The sequence below is a fragment of the Coregonus clupeaformis genome, chromosome 4 (assembly GCF_020615455.1).
Source record: "Coregonus clupeaformis isolate EN_2021a chromosome 4, ASM2061545v1, whole genome shotgun sequence".
In the NCBI taxonomy this organism is placed as follows: Eukaryota; Metazoa; Chordata; class Actinopteri; order Salmoniformes; family Salmonidae; genus Coregonus; species Coregonus clupeaformis.
In genome coordinates this window covers 1,931,713-1,952,781 of record NC_059195.1, presented here as the reverse complement: position 1 = coordinate 1,952,781, position 21,069 = coordinate 1,931,713, and the positions used below count along the sequence as shown (strand labels likewise).

At 43.1% G+C, this 21,069-nt stretch overlaps 1 protein-coding gene across 2 annotated transcripts in view; it reads left to right on the top strand.

Annotated features, from left to right (window-relative positions):
* slc39a10 (solute carrier family 39 member 10) overlaps positions 1-21,069 on the top strand; it is a 60,689-nt gene that overhangs the window by 22,768 nt on the left and 16,852 nt on the right. For both annotated transcript variants that reach the window (XM_041863403.2, XM_041863412.2), the window contains 3 exons: positions 1,316-2,575; positions 2,751-2,928; positions 18,002-18,177. In XM_041863403.2, the coding sequence (XP_041719337.1) occupies positions 1,316-2,575; positions 2,751-2,928; positions 18,002-18,177 (1,614 nt within the window). The remainder of the gene's footprint in view (positions 1-1,315; positions 2,576-2,750; positions 2,929-18,001; positions 18,178-21,069) is intronic.

Here is a 21,069-nt window from a genome sequence, read left to right as displayed (position 1 = left end):
GTCATTGTCATGCTGGAATACCCATCCACGACCCATTTTCAATGCCCTGGCTGAGGGAAGGAGGTTCTCACCCAAGATTTGACGGAACATGGCCCCGTCCATCGTCCCTTTGATGCGGTGAAGTTGTCCTGTCCCCTTGTTTCCACCTCCATGTTTGACGGTGGGGATGGTGTTCTTGGGGTCATAGGCAGCATTCCTCCTCCTCCAAACATGGCGAGTTGAGTTGATGCCAAAGAGCTCGGTTTTGGTCTCATCTGACCACAACACTTTCACCCAGTTCTCCTCTGAATCATTCAGATGTTCATTGGCAAACTTCAGACGGCCCTGTATATGTGCTTTCTTGAGCAGGGGGACCTAGCGGGAGCTGCAGGATTTCAGTTCTTCACTGCGTAGTGTGTTACCAATTGTTTTCTTGGTGACTATGGTCCCAGCTGCCTTGAGATCATTGACAAGACACCTTGGAGCCAGAAATCTTTCTGATTGAGAGGGGGTCAAATACTTATTTCCCTCATTAAAATGCAAATCAATTTATAACATTTTTGACATGCGTTTTTCTGGATTTTTTAAAATTTATTCTGTCTCTCACTGTTCAAATAAACCTACCATTTAAAAGTAGACTGATCATGTCTTTGTCAGTGGGCAAACGTACAAAATCAGCAGGGGATCAAATACTTTTTTCCCTCACTGTATGTTGTATATCAGATGAATGCTGTATAAATGACGTAGGACACAGCCCACTCCCAATGTTTTGAAAATGTAATAAAAATAAGTGATTTGGTAGTGTTGGATATGCTTTCAATCTGTGTCTTCAATTCGGTTGCTGGTCTACGGGCTTCAATGCCCTCTGTAGTTTGGCTTATTCAACTTTTGTCTGACGTCTGGGGTCTCTCCCCAGCACTAAGGTCTGTGTCTCTAGCACCAAAGCAAGGGTACCCTTGCTAACGATCCCCATTGCCTAACCCTGGTCTATGCAGTTAGTTATTCCTATTCAACTCCTCCAGTACGCCCCCCCACCCCCCTATCCCTCTTACCCCCAGGCCTCTCTGGAGATCTTATGAAGATCATTTGACTGGAATGCTATGTCTGGCTCTGGCTGAAAAACATGAAGAAAAAAATATTTCTCACACTTTCTCCAGCTATCTCTGTGGTGAGCTTATTGTGCTCAGGCTGCAATAAGATGAAAGCCCATTTGTCCTGTCTTTATTTTAAATCAGATTGGTTATTATGAGATCAATTGGGTAGCTACTTCATCAAGTACTAGGCTCATAACAAAGTTTCTTACAGGAGTGTGTGTGTTCTCTTTACCCCTTTTCAGGGGTGTCATAACGGGGAGACGATGCGGGTCCACGCTCACACCAAGTTCTGCTTCCTATGTGTGCTCACCTTCCTGTTCCACCAGTGCAGCCACTGCCACGGTGACAGTCAGCACCATCACCACGGCCATCACCAAGGCGACCATAGCGGTGCTGGCGAACATGATGGTCACGAGCACGCCCACAGCGACCTGCAGATCTCCCAGGCTACTTACGTGGGTGGAGGAGGGTCTGGCAGGGAAGTAGATGCGCAGAACAAGGAGAGTCCCGGCGAGGTGCTAGAGCTGGAGCAGCGCTTCTACATCCAGCAACTGTTCCGGCGCTACGGCCAGCGCGGCCAGCTGGACTTCCGTGGCTTCCAGAGCCTGCTGCTCAGCCTGGGTCTAGGGGAGGTGAAGGTGGTTGGCCTGGAGCACGAGGAGCTGGGCCATGATCACGTTGCCCACCTGGACCTGCTGGAGGTCCAGGAGGGGCTCCACTCACACTCGCCCACCCACGAAGAGCTAGGGCATGACCATGGGCACAGACACCAGCATCCACGGGGGAGGCCCCACGCACACTACCACCCACACACAGAGCCAGGGCCAACTCACTCCACCTGCAACCAACTGGTGACCGGTGCCAGTCCCACTGTAGATGATGGTCCGCTGGATGATCATGACCACAAACATGACCACGGCCCGTTAAAAGACAATGACCACACTCATGATCATGATCACAATCATGACCACGAACAAGACAAAGAGCACAAACACAATGAGAGCCAACAACTCAACCATGAAGTCCACAGCAACAAGACTCAGCCTCATCACGACCATGATCATGAACACTACCATGATCATGACCATGACCTCAAACCCCACACACATCCCCATCACTCACAAAACAGCACAGAAAACACAGACAGTCATCCAGCACATCAAGAGCAGCCACCCACAGCCCCGGCACAGCCCACACAGGCACTCCAGGAGCAGCAACCAGGGGCCGAGGCTTCAGAGGCCCCCATTGCCAAGCCCTCTGCCCCACCTACCCTACCTCCAGAATCCAAGCCGAAGAGGCCAAGGAAACCCAAAGGCCACCGGGCCCGAAACCAAGACCATCATGTCCATAGTGAGGAACATGACCACGACCACGTGCATGGTCACAGTCTTAGTCCTGTGCCTAGGGGGAAGAGGGCGGCAGGTGAGCCCCACGTGAGCCCCACGTTACCGGTGCCAGCCATGCCCAGGCATCAAGAGGACGTGGCTCACCGGCATGAGGAGGTGGGGCTTATTTATTTGATGTATGATGAATACACAAAATGTGTATATATATAGTAAATGGATTTGCTTTAACTGAGTAGTAAAGGATTTATAATGTAATGACATGGTAGATGGTACTGTTTGTGATAAACCTTTTCTCCTCTCTCCACCATCTCTCCCTCCCTCCTTCCTCCAGTGTCTGAATCTGACCAGGCTCCTCAACTACTATGGCCTGAGTCCAGACTCACGCATCTCGCCCAGCCAGTTCACCTACCTGTGCCCGGCACTGCTCTACCAGATTGACAGCCGCGTCTGCATCCGCCACTATCACCAGGTGGATGTGGGGCAGGCCGCCCTGGAGCCAGCCAACTCCGGTAAGGCCCTGTGACTTCACTCGGCGACAGTAATGCATTTATGTAGCCCTCATCATAAGGATCTTACCTCGTCTACTAACAATGTGACCATTGTGACTTTTATGTCAATAATGAGACAATTGAGGTACTAATTCCCAAAAGCATACACAATGTTATTGGATTGTTCTGTGGACGTTAGGCTTTGAAACTATGTTTTGAATGGTGCCACTCACACATGGGTGGCAGTATTAGGCCCTTTTTGCGCAATAGATGTATCATTCACACACTTCTGTACACACTTCGCTTCGGTTACACACAAACACAATGAACACAGCAAACTACAGTATTTGTTCAGGAAATACAACCCCGCTTGTTAAGTAGCACACAGTGAGCTTGAAGGCTCTTCTGTGTCGAGTGAGAACACATACTCAGAAACATGCCAATAGCCTTGTGACAGTGTCATGATTTGGCATGTGCCATAAACTTGGGCATAAAAGTTATTTGCCATCAGCATTGCCCAGGGCTCTGCTGAACCTTGCCAAAACATAAGGGCTGCTCAAAGGTTGATCTTATGTTGTTGCCCTTTTATTGGTGTGGTGAATTGATACTACTTGGGGCTGGATAGGCCTAGGTGTTTTTCTGTTTTGACATGCATATGATGCAATGACACTCTCAGTACTGCAATTCAGCTTTTAGCTGCCAAGTACTACTACTACTAAAGTGTTCTTACCCATGACACTACATCAAAATGGCAAAGGATTTGGACAACAGCATTTAGCAAAATTGCCAAGCAGGGAATACTTCCTGTCGAAACTTGCATTTGAAACAATGTGAAGAATTATCTTCCAACTCGCTTAATCATATCACATGGTCTCCATTGGTTATATCACAGTAGCTCCATTGTTTTCAAATTTTATGTTTTTATTTTTTATTCAAACATTTCAGAGCGTAAGCCGAACATTATTGAAATCAGCAAGGCCAATTCAGTTGTACGTCTCAAGGCCCCTCAATGCTCATTAAACGGCAGGGTTCCAAACTGTTTTGTGAGGGATTGGAGAAGGCTATCAAACCACCGCACTGTGAAGTGCCATGGGTGTAAATAAAATAGCCTTCCTCTAGGGATGTAACGATTCACCGATAGGCATCGGTCCCTGATTCAAATATTTAAAATACTAGTGGTTCGGTCTTCGGATCCAAATGTAGCATGCATTGGTCAGAAATAGATTCAAACGTTATGAATTGGCGGTTCACTTTTTTTGTTGTTGCTCGTATTACATGCTTTATACGTTCTGAAAATACCTCTATTATTTTGTGACAACTTAGCATGTCACAACTAAGCATGTAACTGTGTTGACAGTCATTGATCTACAAGTCATTTAGCATGCCGAAAAACTCCAGGCAATATCAGTAGTCAAACTGCACACTGTGCCCAGCTTTGAGCGCTGACCAACGAGAGGTAGATGGCCTGTTCTTGCACATCAGTGAAGCACCTTCATCATTCAAATGCAAAAATGGCTTGTGTGATATTAGGCTTTATTAGTTGAGTGACAACCTATGTAAGTTGCTAGTTTATAATTGTTATCTATGCACTGTTGAAAATCGTGTTTTACCGGAATGAAAGTAAGCTACCGGAGATAACGCTAATCTGGCTATACAGTGCCTTCAGAAAGTATTCATACCCCTTGACTTATTCCACATTTGGTTGTTAAAGCCTGAATCTTTTTTTTTTTTTTTTACACACAATACCCAATAATGACAAAGTGAAAATATGTTTTTAGACATTTTTGCAAATGTATTGAAAATTAAATGCAGAAATACATCATTTGCATAAGTATTCACACCCCTGAGTCAATACTTTGTAGAAGCACCTTTGGCAGCGAATAGAGCTGTGAGTCTTTCTGGGTAAGTCTCTAAGAGCTTTCCACACCTGGATTGTGCAACATTTGCCTATTCTTTAAAATAAATCTTCAAGCTCTGTCAAATTGGTTGTTGATCATTGCTAGACAACCATTTTCAGGTCTTGCCATAGATTATCAAGTAGATTTAAGTCAAAACTAACTCTGCCACTCAGGAACATTTACTGTCTTTTTGGTAAGCAACTCCAGTGTAGATTTGGCCTTGTTTTAGGTTATTGTCCTGCTGAAAGGTGAATTCATCCCCCAATGTCTGGTGTAAATCAGACTGAACCAGGTTTTCCTCTAGGATTTTGCCTGTCCTTAGATCTTTTTTTTTTTTTTTATACTCAAAAACTCCTCAGTCCTTAACGATTACAAGCATACCCATAACATGATGCAGCCACCACTATTCTTGAAAATATGGAGTGTGGTACTCCGTAATGTGTTATTGGATTTTCCTCAAACATAATTTTTTTCCTGGATACAAAGTGTTAATTGCTGGTCCACATTTTTTGCAACTTTAGTGCCTTGTTGCAAACAGGATGCATGTTTTGGAATATTTGAATTCTGTAAAGATCAAATCTTTAATCGATGAGAAAGTTAGCAGAATGTCGGCCAAAATCCATCTTGTTCTATCTTCTCCAACTGCCGGCCACTGGGCTTCTTCTCATCACCATATTTGGTAGTGAGTGGAAACGCCAACCGGATGCTTTATGCATCCAGTGAAATATCTGGCTCATTGTACTATCTATGCCTGTATCTTTGTAGTGACTGGGTGTATTGATACACCATCCAAATTGTAAAAACTTCACCATGCTCAAAAGGATATTCAATGTCTGCTTTTTTTTTTTTTTTTTTACCCATCTATCAATAGGTGCCCTTTCTTTGCGAGGCATGGGAAAACATCCCTGGTCTTTGTGGTTGAATCTGTGGTTGAAATTCACTGCCAAACCTTACAGATAATTGTGTGTGTGGCGTACAGAGATGAGGGATTCATGAAAACATCATGTTAAACACTATTGCACACAGAGTGATTACATGCAATTTATTATGTGACTTGTTAAGCACATTTTACTCCTGAACTTATTTAGGCTTGCCATAACGAAGGGGTTGAAAACGTATTGACTCAAGACATTTCAGCTTTTCATTTTTTATTAATTTGTAAACATTTTGAAAAACATAGTTCCACTTTGACATTATGGGGTATTTAATTCAGGCTGTAACACAACTAAATGTGGAAAAAGTCAAGGGTTGTAAATACTTTCTGAAGGTACTGTAAATCTTTCATTATCACACAAACTCCAGAGTCCTGATGCAACAATTGTGCTGTGGGGCTGAAGACAACAATAAAAATGGTTTCAAAGAAGGTGATTTAAGATGGAACTGAAAAAGGCAAGAGGGCACGGATGACTCCTCATTAGTGAAGCACTGGAGTCTCTCCCACTGGGGAGACCCCCCTCTCGTTTACCCCTGCGGACTTCCACTGGGGTGCTCAGAAAATGTTCTGTTAAGTTTTCTCATTCTTTTTTTTTTCTCTTACTTCCACTGAGGACAGTCTTTCTTTCTGAGCCGCGGCTTGAAGGAGAAGCATAATTGGAGTGAGGACACGGACCAGTTGTTCTCTTCTCTCTCCCTCCTTCCCCATATTTCCACCCGGCTCTTCCTGATGGGAGTAATGAGAGGGGGGAGTATGAGTTATGTGAGTGTGAAGGACCTGCCAGTGATGTACTGTCTGTCTGATTTACAGTTGCCTCAGGATTATAGGGCGTTTTGCCTGATGCGACAAATAAGATATTGCTCAATGGTAGCAACTGCCTCTGTGGCAAGATGATACATTTCAAAACAACTGACATGTTGCAAGAGAACGAAGTATTGTCATGTACTATAAGGGTCAGTTACTTGGCACTAAACCCAACACTCATTGAAATACTAAGGTGGGCACGAATGTCATTTAAAGAATTATGTTTATTCACAAATAAATCAGCTGGCATACAGAATAAAACCAAAATTCCAACAAATCAAATAATGTATAGACTCAGGCTGCATCCCAATACTCATATCATACTATCTAGTATGCCTGTACATTTCATATGTCCCATTACATAGTGGGCTATATTTTCGGATTGCACTAAGGAGGCACAAGTGTCAAACGCGCGTTAGTTTGCAATTTCGTCATGTAAAAACTGGCGCACTGGCAGCCCTAAAGCCAGGTTCGGCAATTTACCTGTCTAATATCCGCTCGCTTGTGCTGACGTGGGAGGGGTGGCAATATTTGAGGTGTGTCCTGAAAAACAAGCGCAAAAGTGACCATTTCATGCAGCGCTAATGGTTTTTAATCGTCCCACAAAAAAAATGCAACAAAGCGCCTATTCAAAGCCCTAACTTTGTCACTCAAACATATTCCAGTGTCTGCCTGCAAGCTGAAAATCTTAGCCAGTGTGTGTGTTTTTAGGCTAACTGCCCCTCCCCCCTCTGAAGCATAGGCTACTGTACTGACGTACAAGCGTGATTCAGAAGATAGGGAGAGACATGTTTAATTAGCTAGAGAGAAATTGATAAACTTTTTCAATGCTAGTTAAGGATACTATAGGCTTAGTTATCCTGTTTCACGTTGGATTTATTAACTACAAAAAGTTAAGACATGCCGCTCTGTACACACAAAATTTGTCGCATCTTGTGCCATAGTCTAGACTTGTCTGTCCATCACGCATGTAAACAACTAGATTGTCTGCACTGATTGGTGAAGTAACTGAATGAATTACATGTAAAAAAAAAAAAAAATAATAATAATATGATTTCACAGGTTAAAAAAGGAACAATTATAAACCAGTACTTTTTTTGGTTTGAACTGGTTCAGAACTTTATTTTTCTTGTCAAAAAAGTGGAACAGAACCATAAAGAATATTGGTTCTGTTCAGAATGAAACGATTGGAAAATAATTTGGTTTCCAACCTCTGGTTTTAATACCCCCAAAAAGCAGGTTTTAATAGTAACACAGTTGATAATGGCATGGATTTTGAGAGCCGAAGCGCATGCTATCCAGCCATGACGCACAGTGCCCATGGAAGAGAGATGTGTCTTGTGCCAGTGAATGTTGTATTTAGAAACAAACTATTGTTTCACCCCATTTAGGCCTACATGTGCACACAGTGCCATGGAATGAGAGATGTGATTAATGATAAAATGCTTCTGACCCCATCCTATTTAGAAATATTGTTGTTGTTTTAAAAAACAGATTGCTTGTTTTCCGTTTCATATCAAGCCCTCCATAGGCTATCCTTAGCCTAGGCCTAGGCTACTGAGGCTGGTTTAACCTGACCTTGGGTAAGGGTAGTCTATCCATGAAAGGTGTTTAAATGGTATGAATTGAAAATACAGTGCATTCTGAAAATATTCAGACCCCTTGACTTTTTCCACATTTTGTTACGTTACAGCCTTATTCTAAAATGGATTAATAAAAAAAGATTCCTCATCAATCTACACACAATAGCCCTAATGACAAAGCAGAGTGCTCAGGACCTCAGACTGGGGCTGCAAATTTATAAAAAAAAAAAAAAAAGAAATATCACATACATACATACATACATACATACATACATACATACAAACATACATACATACATACATACATACATACATACATACATACATACATACATACATACATACATACATACATACATACATACATACATACATACATACATACATACATACATACAGTGGGGGAAAAAAGTATTTAGTCAGCCACCAATTGTGCAAGTTCTCCCACTTAAAAAGATGAGCGAGGCCTGTAATTTTCATCATAGGTACACGTCAACTATGACAGACAAATTGAGAAGAAAAAAATCCAGAAAATCACATTGTAGGATTTTTAATGAATTTATTTGCAAATTATGGTGGAAAATAAGTATTTGGTCACCTACAAACAAGCAAGATTTCTGGCTCTCACAGACCTGTAACTTCTTCTTTAAGAGGCTCCTCTGTCCTCCACTCGTTACCTGTATTAATGGCACCTGTTTTGAACTTGTTATCAGTATAAAAGACACCTGTCCACAACCTCAAACAGTCACACTCCAAACTCCACTATGGCCAAGACCAAAGAGCTGTCAAAGGACACCAGAAACAAAATTGTAGACCTGCACCAGGCTGGGAAGACTGAATCTGCAATAGGTAAGCAGCTTGGTTTGAAGAAATCAACTGTGGGAGCAATTATTAGGAAATGGAAGACATACAAGACCACTGATAATCTCCCTCGATCTGGGGCTCCACGCAAGATCTCACCCCGTGGGGTCAAAATTATCACAAGAACGGTGAGCAAAAATCCCAGAACCACACGGGGGGACCTAGTGAATGACCTGCAGAGAGCTGGGACCAAAGTAACAAAGCCTACCATCAGTAACACATTACGCCGCCAGGGACTCAAATCCTGCAGTGCCAGACGTGTCCCCCTGCTTAAGCCAGTACATGTCCAGGCCCGTCTGAAGTTTGCTAGAATGCATTTGGATGATCCAGAAGAGGATTGGGAGAATGTCATATGGTCAGATGAAACCAAAATATAACTTTTTGGTAAAAACTCAACTCGTCGTGTTTGGAGGACAAAGAATGCTGAGTTGCATCCAAAGAACACCATACCTACTGTGAAGCATGGGGGTGGAAACATCATGCTTTGGGGCTGTTTTTCTGCAAAGGGACCAGGACGACTGATCCGTGTAAAGGAAAGAATGAATGGGGCCATGTATTGTGAGATTTTGAGTGAAAACCTCCTTCCATCAGCAAGGGCATTGAAGATGAAACGTGGCTGGGTCTTTCAGCATGACAATGATCCCAAACACACCGCCCGGGCAACGAAGGAGTGGCTTCGTAAGAAGCATTTCAAGGTCCTGGAGTGGCCTAGCCAGTCTCCAGATCTCAACCCCCATAGAAAATCTTTGGAGGGAGTTGAAAGTCCGTGTTGCCCAGCGACAGCCCCAAAACATCACTGCTCTAGAGGAGATCTGCATGGAGGAATGGGCCAAAATACCAGCAACAGTGTGTGAAAACCTTGTGAAGACTTACAGAAAACGTTTGACCTGTGTCATTGCCAACAAAGGGTATATAACAAAGTATTGAGAAACTTTTGTTATTGACCAAATACTTATTTTCCACCATAATTTGCAAATAAATTCATAAAAAATCCTACAATGTGATTTTCTGGAATTTTTTTTCTCATTCTGTCTGTCATAGTTGACGTGTACCTATGATGAAAATTACAGGCCTCTCTCATCTTTTTAAGTGGGAGAACTTGCACAATTGGTGGCTGACTAAATACTTTTTTTCCCCACTGTACATACATACAGTGAGGGGAAAAAAGTATTTGATCCCCTGCTGATTTTGTACGTTTGCCCCCTGACAAAGAAATTATCAGTCTATATTTTTAATGGTAGGTTTATTTGAACAGTGAGAGACAGAATAACAACAACAAAATCCAGAAAACGCATGTCAAAAATGTTATAAATTGATTTGCATTTAAATGAGGGAAATTAGTATTTGACCCCCTCTCAATCAGAAAGATTTCTGGCTCCCAGCTGTCTTTTATACAGGTAACGAGCTGAGATTAGGAGCACACTCTTAAAGGGAGTGCTCCTAATCTCAGCTTGTTACCTGTATAAAAGACACCTGTCCACAGAAGCAATCATATTCCAAACTCTCCACCATGGCAAGACCAAAGAGCTCTCCAAGGACGTCAGGGACAAGATTGTAGACCAACACAAGGCTGGAATGGGCTACAAGACCATCGCCAAGCAGCCTGGTGAGAAGGTGACAACAGTTGGTGCGATTATTCACAAATGGAAGAAACATAAAATAACTGTCAATCTCCCTCGGCCTGGGGCTCCATGCAAGATCTCACCTCGTGGAGTTGCAATGATCATGAGAACGGTGAGGAATCAGCCCAGGAATACACGGGGAGGATCTTGTCAATGATCTCAAGGCAGCTGGGACCATAGTCACCAAGAAAACAATTGGTAACACACTACGCCGTGAAGGACTGAAATCCTGCAGCGCCCGCAAGGTCCCCCTGCTGAAGAAAGCACATATACAGGGCCGTCTGAAGTTTGCCAATGAACATCTGAATGATTCAGAGGAGAACTGGGTGAAAGTGTTGTGGTCAGATGAGACCAAAATCGAGCTCTTTGGCATCAACTCAACTCGCCGTGTTTGGAGGAGGAGGAATGCTGCCTATGACCCCAAGAACACCATCCTCACCATCAAACATGGAGGTGGAAACATTATTATTTTTCTGCTAAGGGGACAGGTCAACTTCACCGCATCAAAGGGACGATGGACAGGGCCATGTACCGTCAAATCTTGGGTGAGAACCTCCTTCCCTCAGCCAGGGCATTGAAAATGGGTCGTGGATGGGTATTCCAGCATGACAATGACCCAAAACACACGGCCAAGGCAACAAAGGAGTGGTTCAAGAGGAAGCACATTAAGGTCCTTAATCCCATACAAAATCGGTGGAGGGAGCTAAAGGTTAGAGTTGCCAAACGTCAGCCTCAACCTTGATGACTTGGAGAAGATCTGCAAAGAGGAGTGGAACAAAATCCCTCCTGAGATGTGTGCAAACCTTGTGGCCAATTACAAGAAACGTCTGACCTCTGTGATTGCCAACAAGGGTTTTGCCACCAAGTACTAAGTCATGTTTTGCAGAGGGGTCAAATACTTATTTCCCTCATTAAAATGCAAATACATTTATAACATTTCTGACATGCGTTTTTCTGGATTTTTTGGTTGTTATTCTGTCTCTCACTGTTCAAATAAACCTACCATTAAAATTATAGACTGATCATGTCTTTGTCAGTGGGCAAACATACCAAATCAGCAGGGGATCAAATACTTTTTTCCCTCACTGTAGGTATTCAGTCCCTTTATTCAGTACTTTGTTGAAGCACCTTTGGCAGCGATTACAGCCTCAAGTCTTCTTGGGTATGACTCTACAAGCTTGGCACGCCTGTATTTGGGGAGTTTCTCCCCTTCTCTGCAGACCCTCTCATGCTCTGTCAGGCTGGATGGGGAGTGTCGCTGCACAGCTATTTTCAGGTCTCTCCAGAGATGTTAGATCGGGTTCAAGTCCGAGCTCTAGCTGGGCCACTCAAGAACATTCATAGACTTGGCCCGAAGCCAGTCTTGCGTTGTCTTGGCTGTGTGGTTAGGGTCATTGTCCTGTTGGAAGGTGAACCTTCGCCCCAGTCTGAGGTCCTGAGCACTCTGGAGCAGGTTTTCATCAAGGATCTCTCTGTACTTAGCTCTGTTCATCTTTCTCTCGATCCTGACTAGTCTCCCAGTCCATGCCGCTGAAAAACATCCCACAGCATGATGCTGCCACCACGCTTCACCGTAGAGATGGTGCCAGGTTTCCTCCAGACGTGACACTTGACATTCAGGCCAAAGAGTTCAATCTTGGTTTCATCCGACCAGAGAATCTTGTTTCTCATGGTCTGAGAGTCCTTTAGGTGCCTTTTGGCAAACTCCAAGCGGGTTGTCATGTTCCTTTTACTGAGGAGTGGCTTCCATCTGGCCACTCTACCATAAAGGCCTGATTGGTGGAGTGCTGCAGAGATTTGTGTCCTTCTGGAAGGTTCTCCCATCTCCACAGAGGAACTCTGGAGCTCTGTCAGTGACCATCGGGTTCTTGGTCACCTCCCTGACCAATGCCCTTCTCCCCCGATTGCTCAGTTTGGTCGGCGGCCAGCTCTAGGAAGAGTCTTGATGGTTCCAAACTTCTTCCATTTAAGAACTGTGTTCTTGGGGACCATCAATGCTGCAGAATTTTTCCTCGACAAAATCCTGTCTTGGAGCTCTACAAACAATTCCTTCGACCTCATGGCTTGGTTTTTGCTCTGACATGGGACCTTTTTATAGACCGGTGTGTGCCTTTCCAAATCATGTTAAATCAATTGAATTTACCACAGGTGTACTCCAATCAACTTGTAGAAACATATCAAGGATAATCAATGGAAACAGGATGCGCCTGAGCTCAATTTCGAGTCTCATAGCAAAGGGTCTGAATAATAAGGTATTTCTGTTTTTTATTTGTAATAAATTAGCAACAATTTTCCCAACCTGTTTTCTCTTTGTCATTATGGGGTATTGCGTGTAGATTGATGAAAAACATTTATTTAATCAATTTTAGAATAAGGCTGTAACATAACAAAATGTGGAAAAAGTCAAGGGGTCTGATTACTTTCCAAATGCACTGTATACCAGTACGTTCGTAACAACCGATTTTAAAGCATTATTAAACTTCTATTCGATCAAATAGGCCTCACGTAGCAAATTAGTAATTACATTTTATGTTGACCCAATTCAACACTCCCCACCTTCAGATTTTGGGGTGGAGTCAGCTCTCTTGCTTCACCTCTTCCTCTCTGACACTATTCAATTCCATAAGTCCAAGAAACTGGTGTGAATGTGGAATATGAAGCAGCGACACAACATACTGATGCAGAATGTTCTGAAAATAATGGTGGGTAAAAAATCACTAAAAAGAGAGAAGCTTGGTTTCACCAACAGATTTAAATCAAACGTATACATTATTGACACAGTCACCATAACCAAGTTAACTGCCTTAACATTAGCAAAATTAGCTTGCTTAGCCATATAGATACAATCTCATTGGTTGAAGAGTTGTTACAAATTCAAAAGCAATTGAATACATCATGTCATCTTCACCAACTGGGAGCTACGAGATTTCAAGGACTATCTGAGCGCGACATAATTTACCCGGCTCAAAGGTTAGCCACCTTTGTGGCATATGCATATTCGCCTCATGGGCATCAACACCTGAAGGGAGTGTCACAAAGCAGGATAGAGGAGTTGGCGACCAACTTTGGTAAACATTTTCATTTAACTCAGGATAACCTGAGGGGTGTGGCCCAAAGCTACAGCATATTATAGAATGTTTGCTGCAACAAGGGTGTGTGGCCAATGTTGTTCCATTTCTAAGCCCCCTCCTCTCCCTGCAGAGGGGAGGGTAGAGTTCGTTTTTTTTAATGCCCTTTGGAATGTCAATGATGCTAAACTCCCACCATTAAAAGCTTCCTTGAGGGCAATTAAAAGGGATTAAGCCAGAGAGAGGACACTAACCTTGACTCGCACAAACAAGCTGTTTTCACACAAATCCCAATGTAACATCCCGATCCATTTAGACAGAGCCATGTCAATCATTAATTTGGTCCCCGTCCTATGAATCCACACTTTCATAAATGTTAAGGGCCCAATCCAGCCGTTTTTATATCTATATCAAATAATTTATTGGCAACGATTACAGTGCATTACATTTTAAAAAATCCACATCATTCTACACAGTATACCCCATAATGACAAAGCGAAAACAGATTTTTCTTTTTTTGCACAATAAAAAACAGAAACCTTATTCACATACATTTTCAGACCCTTTGCTATGAGACTCGAAATTGAGCTCAGGTACATCCTGTTTCCAGTGATCATCCTTGATGTTTCTACATCTTGATTGGAGTCCACCTGTGGTAAATTCAATTGATTGGGCATGATTTGGAAAGGCACACACCTGTCTATATAAGGTCCCACAGTTGACCGTGCATGTCAGAGCAAAAACCAAGCCATGAGGTCGAAGGAATTGTCTGTAGAGCTCCGAGACAGGATTGTGTCGAGGTACAGATCTAGGGAAGGGTACCAAAACATTTCTGCAGCATTGAAGGTCCCCAAGAACAGTGGCCTCCATTCTTAAATGGAAGAAGTTTGGAACCACCAAGATTCTTCCAAGAGCTGGCCGCCCGGCCAAACTGAGCAATCGGGGAGATGGGCCTTGGTCAGGGAGGTGACCAAGAACCCGATGGTCACTCTGACAGAGCTCCAGAGTTCCTCTGTGGAGATGGGAGAACCTTCCAGAAGGACAACCATCTCTGCAGCACTCCACCAATCAGGCCTTTATGGAAGGGTGGCCAGACGGAAGCCACTCCTCAGTAAAAGGCACATGACAGCTCGCTTGGAGTTTGCCAAATGGCAGCTAAAGGTATCTCAGACCATGAGAAACAAGATTCTCTGGGCTGATGAAACCAAGATTGAACTCCTTGGCCTGAATGCCAAGTGTCACGTCTGGAGGAAACCTGGCACCATCCCTACGGTGAGGCATGGTGGTGGCAGCATCATGATGCGGGGACGATTTTCAGCGGCAGGGACTGGGAGACTAGTCAGGATTGAGGGAAAGATGAACGGAGCAAAGTACAGCGAGATCCTTGACGAGAACCTGCTCCAGAGCGCTCAGGACCTGAGACTGGGGTGAAGGTTCACCTTCCAACAGGACAATGACCCTAAGCACACAGCCAAGACAACGCAGGAGTGGCTTCGGGACAAGTCTATGAATGTCCTTGAGTGGCTCAGCCAGAGCCCAGACTTGAACCCGATCGAACCTCTGTGGAGAGACCTGAAAATAGCTGTGCAGCGACACTCCCCATCTAACCTGACAGCGCTTGAGAGGATCTTCAGAGAAGAAGGGGACAAACTCTCCAAATACAGGTGTGCCAAGCTTATAGCGTCATACCCAAGAAGACTCAAGGCTGTAATCGCTGCCAAACATGCTTCAACAAAGTACTGAGTAAAGGGACTGAATACTTATGAAAAATGTGTTATTTCATTACATTTTTTATGAATTATCAAAATTTAAATCTAAAAACCTGTTTTTGCTTTGTCATTATGGGGTATTGTGTATAGATAGATTTGAGAAAAAAATAAATATGTAATCTATATTTTAGAATAAGTCTAACGTAGGGGTCTGAATACTTTCCAAATGCACTGTAAGTACCTTACTGTAATAGATTTCCATTTAAAATGGGCAAAAATGGCTTTTTAGCATTTTGCTAGGACTTTCTGGGAGTGGGCTGAGTGTGGAGGGGAAACTGAAAACTAGCTGTTAGTAGCAGAGATTTTCTCTTTTGTTATTGGTCTATTAAGAAATTTACTGCATGGTGATGTCACCAGGCAAACCTTCTGATTAGGTCCTGTGTAGATTTCATTTTCAACCAGCAACTATGAGGAAATAACACTGATCAACTTTTTTCATACTTTTACTGTGTTTGTTTCATCAGCTGTACAATATGATATAAAACACAGGAAAAACTTAATTTTGACTGCACTGGGCCTTTAAGTTGAATTTCCCCAATAGGAAGGCTCGTGTACCTTTTTTTCCCCAATCAAAAATCTTCTCTCCCTGTTTGGAGATCATGAACATGACAATGTCTGGCTGAAAACTACTAGCCTTGTTTCCTCAATACCTCACCCCACTCTCAAAGCTCATTGGAGGAGGTCTGAGGGATTTGACAGCTAATACAAGTGTTTTTGTTTTTTGCCCCAAAGCCGAGCTTAACTTAACGGGCGTGCTCCCAAAACTAACGGCTAATAGCTGTGTAATTAGCACTTCTTTGGGCACTGCCTCTTTTATTAGCATTCCCCCCTGTGAGAAACGCCTGCCTCCTGTTTCCAAAAGGACTTGCAGCGTTTGGGGAGATCTTTTAATGATTTTTAATCCTCCAGTTGGGCAAAGCGACAGCAACAGCTTGATTCACTCCCTCTACAGCTATTCAGGCAATTGCAGAATGATCAGGGATCATTTTTTCATTAATCACCTGAGACTAGGCAGATGAAAAAATGCATGACGAGGTGTTTTGGCATTATTTCCCTCTGGTGTTTTATTCATTAGTTATTTTGATAAATTTGGACTATCGTTGTTTGATCAATTTGATTTTAGCGTTAAGCCTGCTCACTCCTACTATTTATTTGCTATTTAATATTTGTAGATTTGCTGATGCTACGTTGGAATACACCTCTGATACGACCAGGGGTGCACATGTCCATGAACCCTTGGTTTAACCTATCCAGTCAAGATAGACCATTGACCACTCCGAGAGAGGAAAAAAGTATTTAGTATTTAAAGTATTCAAACCTTTCCAAAGGCTGCACTTATTTGATCCCGTGAGAGAGCGAGAGTTTGTGATCCCCTGATACATTTATACATTTTAGTCATTTAGCAGACGCTCTTCTCCAGAGCGACTTACAGTTAGTGAGTGCATACATTTTTCATACTGGCCCCCCATGGGAATCGAACCCACAACCCTGGCGATGCAAGTGCCATGCTCTACCAACTGAGCTACAGGAGGCCTACTGATCTCTATGAAGCGCAAGGAGTCACATGCCGCATGCAGGCCCACTAAAGGCAACGTGATTACCCTGCCCTATAAAAATAACTGGAAAACAACAGTATAAATTTGCTTTTGCGGCTTCAAGGAAAGGGTTTCTCCCACTCCTTTCCTTGCAGTTGGAGTGTAGTTATTGTCAACAGAATTGTGTGGTTATTTAGGGTTACAAGCATGTATAATAACCTGAACAGACCAAGAAAGGCACAGTTATTAGTCAGGCCACCTCCAAAACGGACTACGCGATCTTCACAACATAATCATTGAACACCAATTCATATTGACGTGGCAAGAAAGGACTCTCGAAATCCCCCATTGAAATTAATTGTCTGGAAGATGAGCGTCATGATGAGCCTGCAATGGCAGTCTTCGACGCCTGCCAGATCTGAATGCCGGCGGCAGAAGCTAGTATCGGTTTAGCGAATGCGGCACCCGTTTGTGACATTGAATTTCACACAACATTAAACATCCATCCTCTCTTGCTAAAGTGTTCTTTTAGTTTCTCACAGTTTTCTAGATTCCAGGCCCCAACGATGACTGTCAAACTGATCCTGTCATCACCATATACTTTTATGACCTTTTGATACATTACGTTTCTGTTTTAATTCTGGGCCTCTGTTTTGAATAAATGTTCAAGAAGGTGCAAAGACAAAATGAACTCAGAATGACATCTACCAACGTGGCTCTGTATATAGCTATTGCTTCCAACAGCGATGGAAGAGGTTGTTGCAAAATCGCACTCAAGTGAAGTAAGCCTATTAATGCCAACAGCTTGTGGACTGCGGATTTGTCTCTGCAGGGGGACAGGTTTCTGACTATGGTGTCACTCCCCCTTCACAATATTTTTGGCAGTCAGTGCATAATGCTCCTTCCCTTACGAGTTGTGGTATGACTCTCTTTCTGTCTGTCTCTATCTCTCTCCATCTTTGTCTCTCTCCCGCTCTCCCCTCTCTTACCCCCACCCCCTTTCTGTCTCTGTGTATGCAGTGTGGGTCTGGATGTGGGGCTTTGTCTCCATCACCATTATCAGCCTGCTGTCCCTACTGGGTGTGATACTGGTGCCCATCCTCAACCAGGGCTGCTTCAAGTTCCTGCTCACCTTCCTGGTGGCCCTGGCTGTAGGCACGCTCAGCGGCGACGCCCTGCTCCACCTGCTGCCACATGTGAGTACTGCTCTGCGCCTTCCGGTGCCAACTCATTTTCTCAGATAGCCACCATGGCACCCAATCTACACACATCCACCAACAAGTTCAGAGACTTGTTTGGGATGGCGCAACATTACAGAAAGTCAGATCAATGATTCACCTACTGCCCCACGTGAATTACAGCTATACTTGGAAGAGGGGGTCTGGGCACCCCCACAACAAGAATGGAAATATCTATGCTGGCCCCCAAAAAAACAAAGATTAACGTCAGGCACTCCTAAGAGACATGGGGCACCCCCAAGAGTCGATGTCAGGGCCTAAAACTAACTTTGTTTCTCTACCAGACACTGTGGCAGATAGATTAATAAATCTACCAGCCACTCAGATATTCTTACCAACCAAAATATTTGTTTTGCATTATACCAAAAAACTCAAAACAAAATGGATGAGCATGCTTAGTAACGTTTCTAAAACAATGAATGTATTACTAGTAAGAAGTAATGAGGTATATTGCTCAGTTTAATGTCATATTTTGTGACCCGAGTCGTTTAACCAAAATATCACAGATGAGCACAATGTCGTTCGCGAACTGCAGCCCTCCAAATGTTTCGTGTTTGAGTTTGTTGATGAGTTTGTTGAGCTGAGGCTGTGTATGTTTTGGTTCTACAAAGCTGTGTCCATCATAACATTCAATAATCAATTAATTGCATTCATTCATGCACCATGCAATCAATTGTCAGTTCTAAACATACATTTTTCTTCTCTATCTCATCTATTCATCTATTTTCCTGCGCACATATGACAGACAGTTGGTGGTCGGAGCACGTCTCTGGAGTCACTGAGCTGGAGAAGCGTGTATTAATCCTGCTTTAGGACTCATTACGGCCGGCACTAGCAGGTCAAACGAACGACTTAAATGAATAAGTCACTCATGAAAAACTAATCCTGACTCTCGAGTCAGTAAAAATAGTAGTTAAAAAAGAATGAATCGTTCACGAACTGCACATCACTAGTGTGCCTGTGAGAATCTGACTAGTAGAGGCTGACGACATCTTCTCTTTGCTTGCAGTGGAAGCAAACTCGAAACATTTAAAAACAACCTAACTTGTGAACAAAACAATGTAAATAGCCAAGAAACAAGTCTCACTTTAGTAGTTACACCAACTTTTATGCCTGTGCGCATTGCTTCTAAAAACAAATCTTTCAGCACTTAACAGTGCGCACAGCCTCCCAGACAGGCAGTGTTGCTGCACGAGGTGGGCTATAACGTTAGGATTAGATTGTGCATTAACAGATATGAAACAGAATGGCAGAAATACTTAAACAGCTACTGCAGCATTTATCTTTCTATAAATCACAACTCACACGTGCCCATACTTGACTTTTGACTATTTTTATAAAATGCCCGCACTGTAGAGCCCTGAGTTTGACCACCCGCCAATATGGCTGGTGAATTAGGAATTCTTCCCGCCAATGACAAAACCAACCTGCATTTGGTGGGTGGCGGGTGTTTAGTTTTAGGCCTTCATCAATGTGCAATTTGAACACTGAGTAGGCCAACTTCTCTGCCCTGTACCACCCACACATCCACCCCGCGTACCACCTCAGTTCCTCCGTAGCCATGGCATCCAATCCACACACACCCACTAACCACGTTCTGGCCCAACGTTACAGAACGTTAAGATAGAAATGGATTGTGTAGAGCAGACATGATTCGTTTTTTTTGCAGAATAAGGAATAAGGTGTCGACTCTTCATGACGTTCATCTGCAACATTCTAAACATTGCACCCCACTGCGTAAACCCCTGCCATCGCCAAACCAACTAATTCACTCCAAGATCCTGTCCCCTTACCACTGGTGTCCTCAGTGGAGCTCCAATATAGTGCCACACAATACAGTGCCAACTCCCCTCACAGCCCTCAGCCTGACAGCTCCTTGTGAAGTATCACACATATGACTAATTCTGATTTATAATTTACCTGTGTAATATCAGACTGCTCTAGTTGAATTAGCCTTTTGCATTATCCCAGACAATCTTCCTCCACAAAACCTGCATTCAGACTACCCCAGAAAATCAGCTCCCTGCAAACTTTTCCAACCTAACTTCCTCACCTCCGAGTTTCATGCCAGTCATCAATTCATCATCCATCAAATCAAATCAAATTGTATTTGTCACATGCGCCGAATACAACAAGCCCTTAACCAACAATGCAGTTTTAAGAAAGAATACCAAAAAAACACACGCACAAAAATACTATATAAAATAGTACGAAATAAAAGTAACAAACAATTAAAGAGCAGCAGTAAAAATAACAATAGCGAGACTATATACAGGGGGTACCGGTACCGAGTCAATGTGCGGGGGCACCGGTTAGTCGAGGTAATTGAGGTCACCCCATCACCCCTAATAGCGATGAAATAATTGCCTTGACATTTCATGCTGTTGACAAGTTCAGGAATCCTGGCCATGAAATTAAACACTGTAGGCTAAAGTTACTAGCTAAGCATTTGCTAAAGTTTCCATCTGTTATTTTACAGAATGCTGGTGCTAAACACTTGCTAAATATGTTTGTTGCTAAATGGCACTATGCTTATCCTTGTAATTCCGATCATAACTATTTTAGTGACATTATTCTATCTTGGCCAAAAATTATATTCACAAATGTAAATGGGGTGGGAAATGTCCTTATTTTGTAGTTTTTTTCATTTAACTGTTACAATTTCATAAATCCCTCAAACTAAAAAGTTGGGAAGTCATGTCTCTGAATATCTCATTGCTTTGTCACATCTCAAGATGTCCTGAATTGGTGTTTTTAATTATTTTATTTTTTCATTGTATAAACAAATGTCTCTATTGATGTGTAATATTGGTATTATTGTTGCAATAAAAAACACACAAACACACACAC